General features: G+C 47.0%; 1 protein-coding gene across 5 annotated transcripts in view; it reads left to right on the top strand.

Moving 5' to 3' along the window:
- LOC6579008 (protocadherin-like wing polarity protein stan) overlaps positions 1 to 18,397 on the top strand; it is a 75,367-nt gene extending 56,970 nt beyond the window's left edge. Inside the window, exons 5-10 of one of the 5 annotated variants that reach the window (XM_044010446.1) lie at positions 2,714 to 4,450; positions 4,519 to 11,857; positions 12,244 to 14,151; positions 15,427 to 15,433; positions 16,054 to 16,118; positions 17,991 to 18,397. In XM_044010446.1, coding sequence (XP_043866381.1) covers positions 2,932 to 4,450; positions 4,519 to 11,857; positions 12,244 to 14,151; positions 15,427 to 15,433; positions 16,054 to 16,118; positions 17,991 to 18,024 — 10,872 coding nt within the window. In that variant the 5' untranslated portion in view covers positions 2,714 to 2,931 and the 3' untranslated portion in view covers positions 18,025 to 18,397. Of the gene's footprint in view, positions 1 to 2,713; positions 4,451 to 4,518; positions 11,858 to 12,243; positions 14,152 to 15,064; positions 15,359 to 15,426; positions 15,434 to 16,053; positions 16,521 to 17,990 lie in introns of those variants that run through there. The other 4 variants (XM_044010448.1, XM_044010445.1, XM_002004869.4 and 1 more) reach the window with 4 other exon arrangements.
- Positions 18,398 to 20,943: the final 2,546 nt, after the last annotated feature.

The raw sequence follows: 20,943 nt of genomic DNA, 5'->3' as shown, positions 1-20,943 counted from the left end.
CTGTTTGTTATAAATCAACTTAGCTCCCTTACTCAAGATGTGTGCATATGGTCTCTAATAACTACAAAACTATTGCTCAATCAGTTCAACTTATGCTCTATATATATTAAAAATCTTGTTTCCAGTTAATATGCAGCCAGCTGTTTCATTGATTGATCTCCATCCAATCTAAATGTTCGCGTTCCTCTCCATTGAGTTTCCTCCATAAGTAGAGCAACTAATCTTCGTCTAGCTAAAAAGCAGTTAATCAAATTTTTCTTACGTATTACTGTTGCTGCTCTTGTCGTTGTTGTTGTTGTAGTCAGCGTGTGAAAATTTCATAATTTCATGTTGTTGACTTTTGATGCCGCGCTGCAGTTTTCATATATTATTTCGCTTGTTTTTTTTTTTTTTTTGTTTCTGTTTCAAGCTTGGCGTAGCATGAAAAGAGCTCGCATTTAGTTGCGCGTACGCTCGTTGACTACCAATCGCAGCTGGCAGCGGCACACCCCAAGCATGCACACACACACACACACACACACATGGCTGCCACAACAATAACAACAAAGCACGCCTCATGTCTGGCAGCCGTCTCGACTTTGCATTTTTCATAAAGCGCGCGCGCTCGCTGCGCGTTCAAGCTGAAATTTTAATTAAACATGTTAACACTGCAATTAAAAGTGAGCTTAACGAAAGCCCACCGAGTGTGCCGAGTGAGGAGGCTTGCAGGAGGGGAGCAGAGGGCGTACGCCTCTCCTTTAGGGGCAAGCATAAATTTCTGGTAGCTGAACTGCATCGTTTCGTATGCAGTGAGGCGCAACGGGACGAAAGCGCAACGTGGGAAAACTTGTATGAGTCAGTGTATGTATGTGTGTGTCTCCCTCGCTCTGTGTGTGTGTGTGTGTGCCGAAATAAAGGCCCGTTGCTCGTTAGGGGCATAAAATTGAAATTGAACACTCGAGCTCTTATATGGAATTATTCATTATCCCACTCTGACCCATGCCACTCTTGCCCCTTGGCCATGTTGTACCCTCTTGGGGGGAGGGTGCTGCACTTTTGACACTCGACCAGTGTTGGTAAACGCGTGTGCATGTGTACTGGCTGGTGCACTGTTAATTAGCCCGTAAATGAGCTCGGCAATGCGCATTAGCGAGCCGCTGCTCTCTGCCCAAATCGAATTGCATTAAATTTTCAAAAACTTTGTTGATAATGGAGCTCTGTGTGACAGTCGGTCATTCGAGCTGCCCCACACACACACACACAGACAAAGCTGCGGCGCTTTGTTGGCTGCTTTGTGCAATGTATGGCGAGTGTGTGTTATCTGATTAAGCTGTATTTCAGTTTCGGGGATCCTGAAATAATACTTCAAATGTATAGAGAGAACGAGATGGGGATAGAGATAGAGCTCACAACAAAGGGGAGCTGGTTTAGAAAAATTGCTAAAATCAAAATTTTCAAGCTTCATTTTTAGCAGAAAATGAAAAGTTTTGGGTTTCAACTTACTCGCTTTCATATGAACGACAAAATGAAATTAAAAACTCTCTCTCTCTTTCCCTCTCCTTGTCGTTATTCTTTGTTCCCATGTCCTCCGCTTGCGAAGCTGTCAACATAAATTTCTGAGTGCAAACAGTAAACAGAAGGATTTTAATACCCTATAAATATGAGATGTGAACACGTTGCACTGGAGGTGACTCAGAGTTGGTTAGCTTAAAGATTTCTTCAATTTTATATGTATATAAATATTCATTTAAAGAGATATGCATATGCTCTATTGCTCATTATCAACTTTATTATAAAGAAGAAAAATTTTAATGGCAATTATAATTTAAAAAAAAAAAAAAATCGTATGATTCATAATTTGATGAGTCTTCTATTGCAGCTGTAAAAATTATTTATCTTATATATTTTTAAAATATTTTTTTCATATATAAAATATATACAACAAATATTTATATCAAATAAATATTTACGTTCTACAATGTATGCTAAAAATATTTATAAAATTATTTATTATTTTATATTTTTTTAGCCAATAAATTTATTTAATATGTAAATAATATATAAATAATATATGTATTTGAAATAAATTTTTTTGGCAGCTGCAATAGAATATATTAAAATTTAGCCTCTAATAATATTTATTTGAAACATGAAATATATTACTTTAGTATATTTTTATATATATTTGATATAAATAGTTTTAGTAAAAATTTGTTATTTAATATGTTTTTTAATAACTATAAATTAAAATTTTTTAGCAACTGTGATTCGTAATTGTTATTCACAAACTATATGAATATATATTTGTTTTTATTATTTATAAGCTCCATGCCATTCAAATTTAAATTCATTATAATAAGTATTACAATAGACCACATCTGCATTTCTCTACATAGAGGGCATCTCTCAGTCACTGTCGAGTAGTTCATAAAGTTGTGTTCGTGTTTAATTAAGCCAAAAGGCAGCATTGAAGCTGTCAGCAGCTGTGACAGAGTCGGTTCCCTGGCCCGCTTTGACAGCGTGGCGTATGCGTCATATTTGCCTGGTGTATGTCGAAAATTGTTGCCTACTTTTGAGCGCTGATTTAATTTATGGCTTACACAGGCAGCCAGCATGTACACGACTCTATGAGTGACTATGGCATGGATGTGTGTGTCTGTGTGCATGTTTGTATATTCATTTATATAAATCAATTGCTAACTTGCCTTCACTTTGCTCCTTTTACTCCACACAGGCAATGCAGCGCACCAATGATAATTGAATAGAGGCATTAATTGCGCTGTGGTTTGTTTGCCATTCAAGCCGCACACACACACACACACACTCACACTCGAACACGCCCACATAACCACACACGCCCACACACAGACAGAGGCGCACACACACTCATATTGAGGTGCAGAGACCTCTCCCAACGGATATCAACCAGGAGGATAATCAACAGCCGTTGCCATGCAAATAAAGTCGACTCCTTGGCGGCATTGGTCGTGGCTCCTGCTCTGGCTACAGCTGGCCACCCACCTGGTCCACACAACGGGCTATCTAATCATCGTGCATGAGGAGACGCCGCCGGGCGCCGTCATCTTTAATGCGTCCGTCTATAAGCTCGGCTCGGAGCGGCATTATAAAATCAATGCCCACAAGTCGGCGAACTTTGTGCATCATCTAGTCTCGGTCAGCCACAAGGATGGCCAAATCCAGTTGAAGAAGTCGCTCAAGTGCGACGGCATCTACTACCCGAATCTGTTTACCTTCTACGTGGACTCCACATCGAATCGCCTCAGATCGATCGACTACTACAGCCTGCCGGTGCGCATCTTCATCTCGGGCCACAGCTGCAACGAGGATCGACGCATCGAGCAGGAGCTCCATCATCTGCATCACTTCGAGGAGGAGGACAACACGGGCTATTCGAAGCGACGTCGGCGTCGCAGCGCCCAGCTGCTCCAGCTCGATGGCAATCAGCTGGAGCTGGCCTACAGCCAGAATAGCACCGACTTCCGAGCCGGAGATCTGATCTTTGGCAATAGCTTCGACAACGAGATGCGGCATCGCATACTCAGCCGCAAGCGTCGCGCCACCGCCACCGATCCGCTGCAGCTGCAGCCCGCACTGCATCGCCGCATCACGGATGCCAAGCAATGGATATCCGAAACATACGCCTCCTATGCCATACACACGACCGACAAGTGGAACCAGATCTGTTTGAGGAAGTCGCAGTTCATCAACAACCTGAACGCCTTTCTGCCCAAGTCCGTGTGCCAGCACTGCAAGGTGAACTTCCTGGACGTGAACGACGAACGCTTTGCGATCGAGCACCAGAATCGCGATCTGGTGGCCAGTCGGGATGTCTGCATACACGAGTCGATGTGGAAGGTCAGCATCACGTTCAACATACGCTGCAACCGGAACGATATTGTCGACTCCGATCATCGCCTGAAGATCGTCTATCACCATCAGGAGTTCAATGACACGGACATTGCGAAGCGCGTGCGGCGCGAGCTACGCAATCAGTCGCCCTATTTCGAGCAGGCGCTCTACGTGGCCTCCGTGCTGGAGGAGCAGCCCTCGGGCGCTGCTGTGACCACGGTGCGGGCACGTGATCCCGAGGACTCGCCTGTGGTCTACTCGATGGTCTCGCTGCTGGACTCGCGCTCACAGTCGCTCTTCAAGGTGGACTCACGCACGGGTGTTGTCACGACATCGGCTAGCCTGGACCGCGAGCTCATGGATGTGCACTACTTTCGGGTGGTGGCCACCGACGATAGCTTTCCGCCACGCAGCGGCACCACCACGCTCCAGGTGAACGTGCTCGACTGCAACGATCACAGTCCCACCTTCGAGGCGGAGCAGTTCGAGGCGAGCATACGTGAAGGCGCCACGGTGGGCTCCACGGTGATTACGCTGCGCGCCACAGACCAGGACATCGGCAAGAATGCGGAGATCGAGTACGGCATTGAGGCCGTCACTGGTGAGTACCCGCATAGAACCCGCTAGATCCCTTTAGCCATTCCCATCCTTACACTCTCTTCCCACTAGATGGCCTAGGCGCCGCCCAGGACCAGGAGATGCCCATCTTTCGCATCGACTCGCGCTCGGGCGTCATCTCCACGCGCAGCAGCCTGGATCGCGAGGCCTCCGACAGTTATCATTTGCTCGTCACCGCCTCGGACATGGCTGCCGCACAGAGCGAGCGCAAGACCGCAACGGCCAGTGTGATGGTAAAAATCCTGGATGACAATGACAACTATCCGCAGTTCAGCGAGCGCACCTACACCGTCCAGGTGCCCGAGGATCAGTGGGGCGACGACAACACCGTCGCCCACATCCGAGCCACCGATGCGGACCAGGGCAACAATGCTGCGATTCGCTATGCCATCATTGGCGGCAATACGCAGTCTCAGTTCTCCATAGACTCGATGAGCGGTGATGTGAGTCTGGTCAAGCCGCTGGACTACGAGAGCGTGCGCAGCTATCGCCTGGTCATACGTGCCCAGGATGGGGGTAGCCCGTCGCGCAGCAACACCACCCAGCTGCTGGTCAACGTGATCGATGCCAATGACAATGCGCCACGCTTCTACACGTCGCAGTTCCAGGAGAGCGTGCTGGAGAATGTGCCCGTGGGCTACAACATCATCCGGGTGCAGGCCTACGATTCGGACGAGGGCGCCAATGCGGAGATCAGCTACAGCATTTCGGAGCGCGATGACAATTTCCCGCTGGCCGTTGATGCACGCACTGGCTGGGTGCAGACGATCAAGCCGCTGGATCGCGAGGAGCAGAATCGCTTTGCCTTTCAGGTGGTGGCCAAGGATGGGGGTGTGCCGCCCAAGTCGGCCAGCTCCTCGGTGGTGATCACTGTGCAGGATGTGAACGACAATGATCCCAGCTTTAATCCCAAATACTATGAGGCTAATGTGGGTGAGGATCAGCCGCCGGGGACGCCAGTGACGACAGTCACTGCCACCGATCCGGATGAGGATTCGCGTTTGCATTACGAGATTAGCACCGGAAATACACGTGGACGCTTCGCCATCACCTCACAGAATGGGCGTGGCCTGATAACCATAGCCCAGCCCTTGGACTACAAGCAGGAGAAACGCTTCCTGCTGACGGTTACGGCCACCGACTCGGGCGGACGCTCCGACACGGCCACAGTGCATATAAACATCACGGATGCGAACAACTTTGCGCCCATCTTCGAGAATGCGCCGTACAGCGCTCCGGTGTTCGAGGATGCGCCCGTCGGCACCACAGTGCTCGTGGTCTCAGCCACCGACAGCGACGTGGGCATTAATGCTCAGATTACCTACTCCCTGAATGAGGAGAGCATCAACGGGCTGAGCAGTCCCGATCCGTTTACGATTAATCCACAGACGGGCGCCATTATAACCAGTGCCCCACTGGACAGGGAAACGACGAGCGGATATCTGCTCACGGTCACCGCTAAGGATGGCGGCAATCCCTCGCTCAGCGACACCACGGACGTCGAGATCAGCGTTACGGATGTGAATGACAATGCGCCAGCCTTCAAGAATCCCCTCTATCAGGCCTCCATATTGGAGGATGCGCTGGTGGGCACCTCGGTGATACAGGTGTCGGCCAGTGATCCGGACATCGGACTGAATGGACGCATCAAGTACCTGCTCAGCGATCGTGATGTGGAGGATGGCTCGTTTGTGATTGATCCCACGTCGGGCACAATACGCACGAATAAGGGATTGGACAGGGAGAGTGTGGCCACCTACCATCTGACGGCCATAGCCGTGGACAAGGGCTCCCCGCCCTTGTCTTCCACTGTGGAGGTGCAAATCCGTCTGGAGGATGTCAACGATTCTCCGCCAACGTTCGCCTCCGACAAGATAACGCTCTATGTGCCCGAGAATTCGCCAGTGGGTTCGGTGGTCGGTGAGATTCATGCGCACGATCCGGATGAGGGTGTCAATGCGGTGGTGCACTATTCGATTATTGGCGGGGATGACTCCAATTCCTTTTCGCTGGTCACGCGACCCGGCTCGGAGCGTGCTCAACTGCTGACCATGACGGAGTTGGACTATGAGTCATCCCGTAAACGCTTCGAGCTGGTGGTACGAGCAGCCAGTCCTCCTCTGCGCAATGATGCACACATTGAGATTCTGGTCACGGATGTGAATGACAATGCGCCGGAGTTGCGCGACTTCCAGGTGATCTTCAATAATTTCAGGGATCACTTTCCCAGTGGCGAAATCGGACGTATTCCCGCCTTCGATGCGGATGTCAGCGATAAGTTGAACTATCGCATTCTCTCCGGCAACAATGCGAATCTCTTGCGCCTGAATAGCAGCTCGGGTGGTCTGATACTCAGCCCTCAGCTCAACACAAATGTGCCCAAGTTCGCCACAATGGAGGTGTCCGTATCGGATGGCATCAACGAGGCGAAGGCCATCATGCAGCTATCGGTGCGCCTGATCACGGAGGATATGCTATTCAACTCGGTGACGGTGCGCCTGAATGAGATGACGGAGGAGGCATTCCTGTCGCCCCTGCTGAACTTCTTCCTGGATGGCCTGGCCGCCATAATACCCTGTCCCAAGGAGAGCATCTTCATCTTTAGCATACAGGACGACACGGATGTCACCTCTCGCATACTCAACGTCAGCTTCTCGGCCAAGCGGCCGGATGTCTCACACGAGGAGTACTATACGCCGCAGTATCTGCAGGAGCGCGTCTATCTGAATCGCGCGATTCTCGCCCGCCTGGCCACCGTGGAGGTGCTGCCCTTCGATGACAATCTGTGCGTGCGCGAGCCCTGCCTCAACTTTGAGGAGTGCCTCACGGTGCTGAAGTTCGGCAATGCCTCGGAGTTCATACACAGTGATACGGTGCTGTTCCGGCCCATCTATCCGGTGAATACCTTTGCCTGCTCCTGTCCAGAGGGCTTCACGGGCAGCAAGGAGCACTATCTGTGCGACACGGAAGTGGATCTCTGCTACTCGGATCCCTGCCAGAATGGCGGCAGCTGTGTACGCCGCGAGGGCGGCTTCACCTGCGTCTGCCCCGACACCCACACGGGCGCGAACTGCGAGACGAGCATCAATAAGCTGCGCCCCTGCGGCTCCGATGCCTGCGAGGGCGGACTGTCCTGCATGAACAACTATCTCAGCTCGCAGCCTCCGCCGTACACGGCTACGTGTGAGCTGCGAGCGCGTTCCTTCTCGCGCAACTCCTTCCTCACCTTTGAGAGCCTCAAGCAGCGACACCGCTTCAATCTGAAGCTGCGCTTTGCCACGGTGCAGGACAATGGATTATTGCTCTACAATGGCCGGTATAATGAGCTGCACGATTTTATTGCCCTGGAACTGTTGGATGGTCACATCAGCTTCTCCTTCTCGCTGGGCGATCGGAGTGAGCGCGTGGGTCTCGTCCAGCCCTCGAAGGTGTCGGACGGCCAGTGGCACGAGGTGGAAATCATCTACTTCAATCGCACCGTGACCGTCGTGCTGGACAAATGCGACACGGCGATTGCCCTGTCCGGGCAGCTGGGCGCGCCCTGGAACTGCGCCAATCAGACGACGCTGCGGCTGGACAAGCGCTGTGCGCTGCTCACCGAGACCTGTCATCGCTTCCTGGATCTGACGGGTCCGCTGCAGGTGGGCGGCCTGCCACGCATACCCGCCCACTTTCCAGTGGCGAATCGTGATTTTGTGGGCTGCATCTCGGACCTGCGCATCGACGATCGCTTCGTGGATCTGAACTCGTATGTGGCGGACAATGGCACCATCTCGGGCTGTCCCCAGAAGTCGCCGCTGTGCGCCTCGGTGCCGTGCTTCAATGGCGGCAGCTGCCGCGAGGGCTGGGGCATCTACACCTGCGACTGTCCCGAGGGCTATGCGGGCAACAATTGCCAGGACAATATCCCTGCCCCGTGGCGCTTCTCCGGCGATGGCAGCCTGAGCTTCAATCCGCTGCTGCGGCCCATCCAGCTGCCGTGGCTGACGGCGTTTTCGCTGCGCACGCGGCAGGAGGACGCCTTCCTCATGCAGATACAGATTGGCCAGAACAGCTCGGCTGTCATCTGCCTGAAGCACGGCGTGCTCTACTACGTCTACGACAACGAGCCCATGTACCTGGCGGGCGCCTATCTCTCGGACGGCGAGTGGCATCGCGTGGAAATCAAGTGGGTGCAGGGCTCCGAGATCCAGTTCTCCGTGGACTATGGCCAGCGCACGGGCGCGGTGCCCATGTCGCAGAAGGTGCAGGGCCTCTACGTGGGCAAGATAGTGATGGGCAGCGTGGATGGCACCATTGGCGTTGTCCAGGACGCCGTGCCCTTCGAGGGCTGCTTGCAGGACGTGCGCATAGGGGCGAGCCAGGCGGTGCTCTCGCGACCTACCATACGGGAAAATGTCGAGGATGGGTGTGAGTCGCGCGCCCAATGCCCCAGCAGCTGTCCGGCCCATTCGAGCTGCTCCACCAGCTGGGATCGGGCCAGCTGCGAGTGCAGCGCCGGCTACGTGGGCACCGACTGCGCGCCCATCTGCACGGTGCAGCCGTGCGCCGCCGGTGTCTGCCGCGCCAATGCCAGCCTCTCGCGCGGCTACAGCTGCGAGTGCAACAGCACCTACCAGCATGGGGAGTACTGCGAGAAGACGCTGCAGCAGCCCTGCCCGGGCGGCTGGTGGGGCGAGCGCGTGTGCGGGCCATGCAAGTGCAACATCAAGCAGGGCTACCATCCGGACTGCAACAAGACGACGGGCCAGTGCTACTGCAAGACGAACCACTACCAGCCGCCGAACGAGACGGCCTGCTTGGCGTGCGACTGCTACTCGATTGGCAGCTTCAACAGCGCCTGCAACCGGCTGACGGGTCAGTGCGAGTGCCGCGAGGGCGTCATCGGGCGTCGCTGCGACTCCTGCTCCAATCCGTATGCGGAGGTAACGCTCAACGGCTGCGAGGTGGTCTACGATGCGTGTCCGCGCTCCTTTGCCGCCGGCATCTGGTGGCCACGCACGCCGCTGGGCAGCATCACCGTCGAGAATTGCCCGCTGCCGGCGCGCGGCAAGGGCCAGCGCAGCTGCGACAGCCAAACGGGCAGCTGGAGCATACCGGACATGTACAACTGCACCTCGGAGCCGTTTGTCGAGCTGCGCCGGCAGCTGTCGCAGCTGGAGAAACTGGAGCTGGAGCTGAACTCGTTTGTGGCCATCAAGATGGCGGAGCAGCTGCAGCACGCCTGCGAGGCAGTGGATCGCAGCGGGGTGAGCAAACCACCGGCGCCCAAGCACAACCGCAGATACAAAATGGAATCGTCCTTCCTGCTAAACGCAGGCGGTGCTGTCTGGTCGCACGAGCTGGACATGGACTATCTGTCCGATGAGCTGAAGTTCTCGCACGATCGCCTCTACGGCGCCGATCTCTTGGTCACCGAGGGCATCCTGCAGGAGCTGATCAACTATGAGCTAATGCAGAGCGGTCTCAATTTGACGCACAGCCAGGACAAGTACTTCATCAAAAATCTCGTGGACTCGGCCAGCGTCATACTGGATCGCAAATACGACGCGGAATGGAAGCGCGCCACGGAGCTGATACAGCGGGGACCCGACGATCTAGTCGACGCCTTCAATAAGTACATGGTCGTGCTGGCGCGCTCACAGCACGACACCTACACGAATCCGTTTGAGATTGTGCAGCGGAACATGGTGCTGGGCCTGGACATAGTCACCACGGAGTCCCTCTTTGGCTATGAGCCGGAGCAGTTGAGCGAGTACCACAAGACAAAGTATCTGAAGCCGAACGCCTTTACCACGGAAAGTGTAGTGCTGCCGGACACGAGCGGTTTCCTGCAGCACTCGGCCAAGCAGAAGCCAGTGATTAGTTTCCCGAAGTATAACAACTACATACTGGACAGGCACAAGTTCGACCAGCACTCGAAGGTGCTGGTGCCGCTCGAGATGCTGGGCATAACCCCGCCGGAGAGCGATGAGGTGACCCAGGGCAGTCGTGGCAACGATTATCGCGCCATTGTCGCCTACGCCCAGTACAAGGATGTGGGTCAGCTGCTGCCGGATCTGTATGACGAGACCATTACGCGCCGCTGGGGCGTCGATGTGGAGCTGGCCACGCCCATATTGTCATTGCAGATCCTAGTGCCGTCAGCGGAGCGGGAGCAGCAGCGCCTGGAGATACCCTCACGCAAGATATCCTCAGCAACGGGATCATCATCCTCATCGTCCTCTGTGTCCTCTGGCTCCTCCGCCATGCCATCTGGAGGCTCTACGATCATACGCAGCTCGAGCAGCACGGAGCAACAGTTTGTCGAGGTCTTCGATGTGCCCAAAGCGCCGAGCAGCAGCAGCGAACAGCAAATCGAGGATATACGCATCACGGCCCACGAGATTCCACCGCCAGCCTCGGCGGAGCAAGAGGAGGCGAATAGCAATGAGGCCGTCGAAGTGGATAGTCCGCACATACGGCTCAATCTGGACGACATTGAGTTCCATGGCAATTCCGGCGAGGAGATCAGCGTCGACTCACCCGAGCAGCTGAATCCCAACTACGAGGGCAATGCGGACAGCAGCGAGCAGTCCAAGGGCGAGAACGAGGCCATCTATCGAGATCGTCGCCTGGTCAAGCGCCAGGTGGAGGTGATCTATCCCTCGGAGCAGCTGCAGAAGCCTCAGCACATGGTCTATCGTTCGCTCGGCTCGCCGCATCTCTCGCAGCCCATCAAGCTGCAAATGTGGCTGGACATGGACGCCTCCCGCTTCGGGCCACGCTCCAATCCGCAGTGTGTGCGCTGGAACTCCTTCACCAACCAATGGACGCGACTCGGCTGCCAAACGGAGATACCCGACTTTGATGGGGACTTTGCGCAGGTCTCCCACCTGCCCATCCTGATCAACTGCAGCTGCACGCACATCTCCAACTATGCGGTCATCGTGGACATCATTGATCCCGAGGACATACCCGAGCCCTCGCTGCTCGTCCAGATCACCTCGTACTCGGCCTTCATGGTATCGCTGCCCCTCCTGCTGGGCGTCCTGCTCGCCCTCGCCCTGCTGCGCGGCCAGCAGACCAACTCGAACACCATTCACCAGAACATTGTGCTCTGCGTCTTCTGCGCCGAGCTCCTCTTCTTTGTGGGCATGCAGTCGCGCCGGAACCTGCTGGAGAACGAGTTCCCCTGCAAGCTGATTGCCATCTGCCTGCACTACTTCTGGCTGGCCGCCTTTGGCTGGACCACGGTCGACTGTGTCCACCTCTATCGTATGCTGACTGAAATGCGGGATATCAATCATGGTCCGATGGGCTTCTACTTTGCCATGGGCTACGGTGCGCCAGCTGTCGTCGTCGGTCTGTCCGTCGGGGTGCGAGCACATGAATACGGCAATAGTTTATTGTAAGTACAGTTAATATTTCTTCCCAACTTAGTTTAACTCACTCCCGACTAGCTAAATCACATCTCTGCTCTAAATGCCTTTCTATGCGATTCTCAAATTATGATTCCCTCTTTTAAAGAATTTGTACTCTCTGAATTGAAAATTGGCAAAGCTTTACACAATAGTTTAGACCGAAGCTGGCGTGGTAGACCCCATAACGATATAAGCATGCCGAATAGCATAAGCTAACATATATTGGGGAGATTATGAATGTCGTATGCTGCAGATCTTATTCAAGATCAGAGAAAACATTCCAAGCAGAGCGCAAATCATTTATTTTATTTTTATTTTTAAATATTTACCATCATATTTATATCAAATCTAATATCTAACCTGCTTCCCTCAGCTGCTGGCTGTCCGTGTACGAGCCCGTCGTTTGGTGGCTGGTGGGTCCCATTGCTGGCATGTCGGTGGTGAATCTGCTCATACTGTTCGTGTCGGTAAAGGCGGCCTTTACGCTCAAGGATCACGTGCTCGGCTTTGGCAATCTGCGCACACTGCTCTGGCTGTCGGTCGTTTCGCTGCCTCTGATGGGCGTGATGTGGGTGCTGGCGGTGCTGGCCGCCTCGGAGCACTCGCAGCTGCTGAGTCTGCTGCTCTCCGGGGTAGTGCTGCTCCATGCGCTCTTCTGCTTGATCGGCTACTGCATCATCAATAAGCGAGTGCGCGAGAATCTGCAGCGCACCTGCCTGCGCTGCATGGGCCGCAAGGTGCCGCTGCTGGACTCCTCCATGGTGGTCAGCAACAGTTCGCACAATGTGAATGGAGCGGCTAGGCCCAGCACCTTCCTGGCGGGCAACTACGATACGGCTCGACGGAATATCGGCATCAGTGCCTCCAGCACCACATCGCGCAGCACCGCCAAGACCAGCTCCAGTCCGTACAGCGATGGGCAGCTGCGGCAGACGTCGACCTCCACCTCGAACTACAACTCGGCCAGCGATGCGCCCAGTTTCCTGCGTGGCTTCGAGTCCTCCACCACGGGACGCACGCGCAGCGAGGAGAAGACGCGCCGGCAGCGCAAAGACTCCGACTCGGGCTCCGAGACGGACGGACGCTCACTGGAGCTGGCCTCCAGTCACTCCAGCGACGACGATGAGTCTCGTACGGCTCGCTCCTCCGGCACACATCGCAGCACCGCTGTTAGCTCCACGCCCGCCTACCTGCCCAACATAACGGAGCATGTGCAGGCCACCACGCCACCCGAGCTGAATGTGGTGCAGAGTCCCCAGCTGTTCCCCAGCGTCAACAAGCCCGTCTATGCGCCGCGCTGGTCCAGCCAGCTGCCGGACGCGTATCTGCAGTCGCCTCCGAATATCGGTAGGTGGTCGCAGGACACCGGCTCGGACAATGAGCACGTGCATGGCCAGAAGATGACCATATCGCCGAATCCGCTGCCCAATCCCGATCTCACCGACACCAGCTACATGCAGCAGCACCACAACAAGATCAACATGACGCCCTCGATACTGGAGAACATCCGGGATGCACGCGACGGCTACGAGGACAGCCTGTACGGGCGGCGTAACGACTATGCGGATAAATACGGCTCGTATAAGCCGCCGAGCCACTACGGCAGCGAGAAGGACTATCCGGGTGGCGGTGCTGGTGGCGGTGCGAGTGGCTCCCAGACCATTGGCCATTTGCGCAGCTTCCATCCGGATGCGGCCTATCTGAGCGACAATATCTACGACAAGCAGCGCACGCTGGGCAGCGGCTACCTGGGCGCCAAGTCCGAGTCGCCTTACCTATCCAAAGACCGCATCACGCCGGACATCTACGGCTCACGCGACGGACACTACAGCCTGAAGCGGCAGCCCGCCTTTGCCACCGACTCGCTGCACTCGGTCCACTCGCTGCTCAAGAACGACTACCACCAGCAGCAGCAGCAACAGCAGCAGCAGCAGCAGCAGCAGCAGGCGGATCGCCTGTCGGAGGGCTCGGATAAGAACGGCTATCACTTTCCCTACACCGCCGAGGAGGATCATCTGCAGCAGCAGGCGCGCAAGCTGAGCGCCAGCCACGGGCAGCCGCCGTCGCTGCACGGCTCCCAGCAGCTGCATCTCCAGATGCATCCGCATGCGGCGCTGGTCAACGACATGAACAATCCGGGCCTGCTGGCGCGGCACACGCTCGCCGGCAGCGTCGTCGGCGGCGGCAGCTCGCGGCACAGCTCGCGCGCCTCCTCGCCGCCCTCGAGCATGGTGGCGCCCATGCAACCGCTGGGTCCGCTCGCCAGCATCACGGACACTGAGTGAGTAATCCTTAACCAATCACGTTTCGCTTTTACTTGGTTTTCCTTTCGGTTTCATTTTGTTTTTCTTTTTTTTTTTTATTCATTTTACTTTGGTTTCATTTCGCTTACGGTTTTTGGTTGAACTTAAAGTTGCCTTCGGTGTGTCCTCCTGTATCTAAATACATTAACAAATATAATCATAAATATATATGTACGTATGTCGAGAAGAGTTTCTCTTTGTTGCGGCTAGTCCACATACACACAACACGTAATTAGTCCGCTTTGTACTCCAATCGCCGTACAATCCAGTTTGAGTTACATATCCAACCGAGTTTTTCCATACAATTTCCTTTGCTTCAGGTACTCGCATAATCGTACTCATCGTACCCGTACTCAAGCGCCTACTCATACTCAAACTCATACTCATACGCATACTCATACCCGTATTCGTATTCATATTCCTATTCATATTGGTATTCGTATTCATCGCATTTGTCTAGCAATTTGTGCGGTTCGTTTCATTTCGTTTAGTTAGCAGTTCAAGATTTCTTTTCGATTGTCTTCTTTAATTCATTATTCGTTTCAACGTTTTTATTCCATTTTAATCTGTGCTCTTTTGTTTCTAATTCTCTTTGCTTTATGGCATACAAAAACCACATGAAAACACACTCAAACACAAAAATACACATACACATAAACAAAAACAAAAAAAAAAAAAAAAAAATAAAAGATATATCTAAAAAAAATCGTATTCCCTGTATTTTTTCCCGCCCTCCACCTCGCCCTCATGCGTTTATCAAAACTACAATGAAAACTACAAACAATGCAAATGAATATGATCCGAATCTGAACACACACATACACACATGAATACATTCGCTCACACACACACACACATGCACATTCACACACTTATAATTGAAACTTTCAGCTGGTCCTGGGAACGTTTGAAGCAAATCTAATTTGACTATCTTTCACTTCTCTATTCTCTTCAACTTGCTCTCTCTCTCTCTCTCTCTCACACACACACAAACACACATGCTCTCTCGCTCTAACTCTCTACTGCTTTGTGCTTTGTTGAATATAACAACAATTGACATACACTCACAAACACTCACACACACACACACACACACTTACATACACACACACACACACTCACATACGCATTGCATAACAATGGCGGCCAATTGCGTCTTACTCGAACAACAACAACAACAACAACAACTACAATTCAAAACAACAACAACAAACACTGACTACTCGCTACAACAACAACAACAACAACAACAGCTCCGAGGTAAACCACAAACGAATTGCATTTTCCATATATTTCAAATATCATTCGTATCACAGCGTCTCACAATTTCATTTTCATTTTCCATTTTCGTTTAAGTTTTCTATTCGCATTTTCCTATCATTTTTTCTTGTGGTTGTATATAAAATTGAGATTTATTTTCATTTAACTTTTCTTGCCTTTTTTTTTTTGTGTTTGGTAATCAATTGAAATTTTATTGCACTTAACACTTTACACAAAAACAAAAAAAAATAAATAAATAAATGAATAAAAATTTGTGTCTTTTGATTTAATGCGTGTAAATAAAATGCAAATTGATTTGCGCTCAATTTAATTCGAAATTAATTGTAAATAAGAAAATCGAATTAAAATACAATATACAAATCAATTGTTTATTTTGCTTTTACACTTAATTTGTTGTTATTGATTTTGATTTTTGTAATTTTGCAATTTGAATGCATTTCATTATTTTTAACAACAACAACAACAACAACAATAACAAATGTATTTAACAAGTTTCTGTGTGGCATCAATCATTGAATTTCATTTACTTTGCAACAATCACAAACAACAACACTGCCATAACAACAACAACAACAACAATAACAACAACATTTTCACAGTACGACATTGTTTGGCTGCAACGCAGGCAGCAGAGGCAGCATTATCCTTGGTCGCTAACAATATGGTATCAGGATATGTACATAATTAATACCAATTCAATTAATAGAACCGATAAACAAATACAACTAGAGTTTTGCACCAGTTTTGAATTGTTAATTGAAACTGTTTAAAAATATAAATAAATTATCACAATGCCTAAAGCTATGTACAGAGGGCGTATACTTAATATGGCTAGAATTTATAACCCTCACTAGGCGTATACTTAATATGACTTATGGAAATATTTATAAAAAATTAAATAATATATAGACAAGAAACTTCGGCTTGACGAGGTTAAAATATTCTTGCAGCTAGGATATATAATACTCGCTTCCTAAGTGAGGAGAGTATATTGGTTGCTGTGCAACGTTTGTCTGGAAAATATTGTAGTTTGGAAAACTATAAATAATATGGCAAGCAAAAGGATAAAAAAAATTTAATAAAGAAAAATACGAAAATATTATCAAATGTGTCTGATTTTGAGCTGGAAATAAAATAAAAAATATGTTGAAAATAAAAAATTAAAAATAAATAAATAAAACATTAAATAAAAAATTAAATAAAAAATTGGCTGCAGCTAAATGGAGAATTCACCAGACTTTTGTGTAGTTCTGCAGTGGGGCATCCATAAAAGCTGACAATAATTTATATATATGTAGGTAATCTTAATATGATCTATGCAAGAAATTATATACTTAAAAGTTGAGCTCATATGAATTACTAATATATATAAATTAAAGCTCTCAAATAATTTCCAACCGTCTTATCCTCTACGCCCTCTTCCCGAAATCAGCCGATTAAATCATACCCAAACGATCTTGCTCTGAGCAACAGCCTTCGGTTCTTTTCGTTTTCTGTTGAGCACTTGGAATTGACCTATTCGGCTGACGCTCTTTTAGCGAACCTCTTTTAGAGAGCAATACGATGGGCATTCGCCCAATGAGAGACAGTTATACCAATACATAGCCAAAAGACGCTTTGCTACATTTAGCTCTCGTGGTGGGGAAAAAACCAGAGCGGAAATAAAGTATAAAAGATTTCTTGAAGCTTGTTGAAGAACCGACGTGAACGTTTGATCTCTGAGTTTTCTGTCAAAGTGTGAGTGAGAGACACTAATATGCAGACATCGAGAAAATAAGAACTATGGAGCTATTTCGATTAGAATAAATTAAAAGAAAATAAATAAAATAAGAACTACCCTTATAGATATCAAAGTTAACTCAATGAAACTCTCAAACAACTCCAACTGCAAGAATATTTTGCTATTAATTAAAGTGCCCATAATAATTGCCATACATAACTAACTAGCTAAATAATCTAACAATAGCTAAACAAACCCCAACATTTTCTATACGATTTATTCATACTAATTATACATAAATATGAAAAGTGTTTTCACTTATTCGAAATACGAAATTTAGCTGACAAAATATTTGGCATATTTTAATTTTGATAAAATTAGCTATATTAGCCAGCAGCAGCTGTCGGCCATAAATTAAACATAAATACGGCTAACTAGTTGAGACACGCACACACACACACAACAGATTATATAAACACACACACCCATACATACAAACTCATTCACACACACACACACACACGCGCTCATATATGTATAAATAAAACATTTCACGTAATTTTGCATAAAAACTCAATTTATTTTTCATAAATGTTTATTTTAATTTTTTGTTTTGGCCATTGAAATTAAATCGAATTCAGCTTTTTGGCATGCAATTCGCTAATGTAGTTAAATATGCAAGCATTTATCTATTTAGAGAGCATGCATCTAGCATAATTTAGCCGTTGTACGCAAAATAAATACGACAAATATAAATCCATGTAAATTAATTGAAAACTGAATTAATAAATTTGCGTGCAATCTCTCTCGACACAGGCGGAATATTGATGATGATGAGACTACAGTGTGACGACTGCCACCAGCAGCAAAGCGGCAGCTGCAACAGCAGCTTAAGTTGCAGCAACTGAAGTTGCAACAGCAGCAGCAGCAACGGCAACAGCAACAGCAACAACAACAGCAACAGCAACAACAACAACAGGCAGCAAATCAGTTTGCAACCATCAGACGCAAGCCCCAATTCAAAAGGCAAACTAATTATATTTAAATGAAGCTTGAAACACTTAAATAATTTATTGTATTTGCTGGCCACACAGAAAGAGGCAAAGAAATACACAGACAGACAGACAGACTCACAAATACCCTGTACATACCATAGCAGCAATGCATGCATAAGTATTTACACACATATACACACACATATACATACATATATATAGATTTATACATAATATATATTTTTTAGCATTTAATTAATTTATACAAGAAAAAACAACAACTGCAAAAACATATGGCAAAATTTATATATATATTCTAATTATATTAATTTATATATATAAATATATAAATTCATATAGTTTAGCTCATAATTTCTGCATTTACTTAGCTCCTATGTGTATCATAGTGAATATATGCGCATATGTATATATGAATATACATATATACATGTAAATATATTCATATATATGTTTGTAACTCTATAAATACTTACGTATACTTAATATGTGTATTAAATAAAACTCAGACTGATTTTATGCATTTGTTTTGTGAATTTTCTTATATTTAAGAAATGCTTCAACATGGCTCAACATACACACACACAAACACACACTTACAAATTATAAAATACTTATTAAGAAAGGGTATTCAGCAGTTCAGCTATATAGAAAATAAATAACTACAGCAAATATATGTATGTACATTATATACACATATATATATATACAACTTATTGACTGTACCCAGATGGCAAATGCAGCTAGGGTATAATATACCCTGTAAAGACATAAATAAATATATACAAATACAGATTGAAATATATATATGTTCATTCTATGCAAACATGAGTTCTATTCTTGGATATCCTAAATATAGATATCAAAATATATGCTACAATAAGACATAATCTGAACTAAGCTTCGAGAAATTTGTTATACTTCATGCCCTCACAATAGACCGTTACAGGGTATCCACAAGTCGCATACAGCTGAACTCTACTGCATCACATACGCATTTCAACTTTTTCCGTTCGAATTTTGTTTTATGTTCTCGCCGAGTTTTAGCAAAAATGCAAATGAAACAAAAATTCGTGTGCCTCATAATTCTGTAGAGCTTATTATGCCAAATTAGTTCAAGTCGAGCGCATTTTAATGCAATGAAATATAAATGCAAAATAAATGCAAAATAAATACAAAAATACAAGAAAAATATGCTAAATGAAATTATTAATTAATTTGCACGCGTTGCCATTTAGTTGGAAATTGAAAGAGTTCTGCAAAAACAAAAACAAACAATTATAATGAAAGCTTTTCGTTCATTTATTAGATAAACCTAAAGTGAAAAAAAATATATAAAATAAATGTACAAAAAAAGAAGATGAATATGAAGCGCATAAATACTACGCACCATGATCAAAATCTATATAAAAAGATATAAACTCTAATACACACACACACAAACACACATACAGTTAAACATATCCAGCAATAAATGTCTATATAAATATATATTACAAACTGCTTTGAAACACAAATATGAAATATAAAATTAAATTGTAGCTAGCAACAGTTTTTGTGTCTGCGCAAAAATTAAATGAAAAATAAAGAAAATAATTTGTGTGGCTAAAATACCAAAAGAATTCAATTTAAGCTGCCTGCAACAAATTCTTGATTAACCAAGCGAGAAGCGAAGCGAGAAGCAGTGCAATCAAATGGAAATAACATTCAGTTGAGCTGTTAATATAAAGCAGCAAATGTGAGCGAGTAGCATAGATAAGCTTAGGCAATGGGAAATAGTTTAGACTGTGTCCAATTTATCTCTGCCTTGCTTCTCATATCGCCTCTCGCTGCTGTTCTTCAATGTGAGTTATGCCATTGTTTCAAATTGCTAAACTAAAATTATAAAAATAATAATAATAACAATATTTATGTGAATTGATATATTTAAATGTACATTTGCAAATACTTAAGCGTATTTAAATAAAATGTGTAAATTATAAAATATAAATATCTGGTTTTTTTTATTACATCAAAGAGCGAAGACTTTCTCCAACTCTAACTATTTATTACTCCCGATATTATAAAATATATTTAACTGTTTTTTTTTTTTTATTACATCAGAGAGCGAAGACTTTGTCCAACTCTAACTTTTTATTACTCCCGATATTATATGATATTTATTAAAGATACAGCTATATTAATTGTGTTTCACTGGTTGAAGCTTCGTAAGAATTTATACAAATTATATATTATATAAAGCATAAATTATATGATCATAGACCACAAGTACTCCCGTAGCCCACTTGAAATAGTACTCCAGGAATCGCCCTTCGTGAATAAGAATTCTTTCCTTAACGCTCTTCCATGTGATCCTTTCCCTCCTGATAAATAATATCATTGTACAACTCAAATAAAACAAAGTTGTTTTTTTTTTTCATATTTTGAATTTTTTTTTTTTGTTACGTTTATTCATTTTAATACTTTCAATATTATCCATTATTGTAATTTGTTTGTTTATCATTTATGCACCGAAGGTACACGAATAAATAGTTCATTATTTGCTGTCTAAATTGTTGTTGAATAAACCCAAATACATATGCACATGGTTCACATATACACACTATATATATATATAGATACATATATAAACACATATACATATGTGTATATGCACGTGTGAGTGTGTGTGAAGTACTATAAGCATGTTTCTAATACTCGCAGTCGCATATAGATATATATATATATATATGTATATTTGTGTGAGTATGTGTGTG

Source organism: Drosophila mojavensis, unplaced genomic scaffold (assembly GCF_018153725.1).
Source record: "Drosophila mojavensis isolate 15081-1352.22 unplaced genomic scaffold, ASM1815372v1 contig_80, whole genome shotgun sequence".
Lineage (NCBI taxonomy): Eukaryota > Metazoa > Arthropoda > Insecta > Diptera > Drosophilidae > Drosophila > Drosophila mojavensis.
The sequence above is the reverse complement of the archived record's forward strand: the minus strand, read 5'-3'. Positions and strand labels throughout refer to the sequence as shown.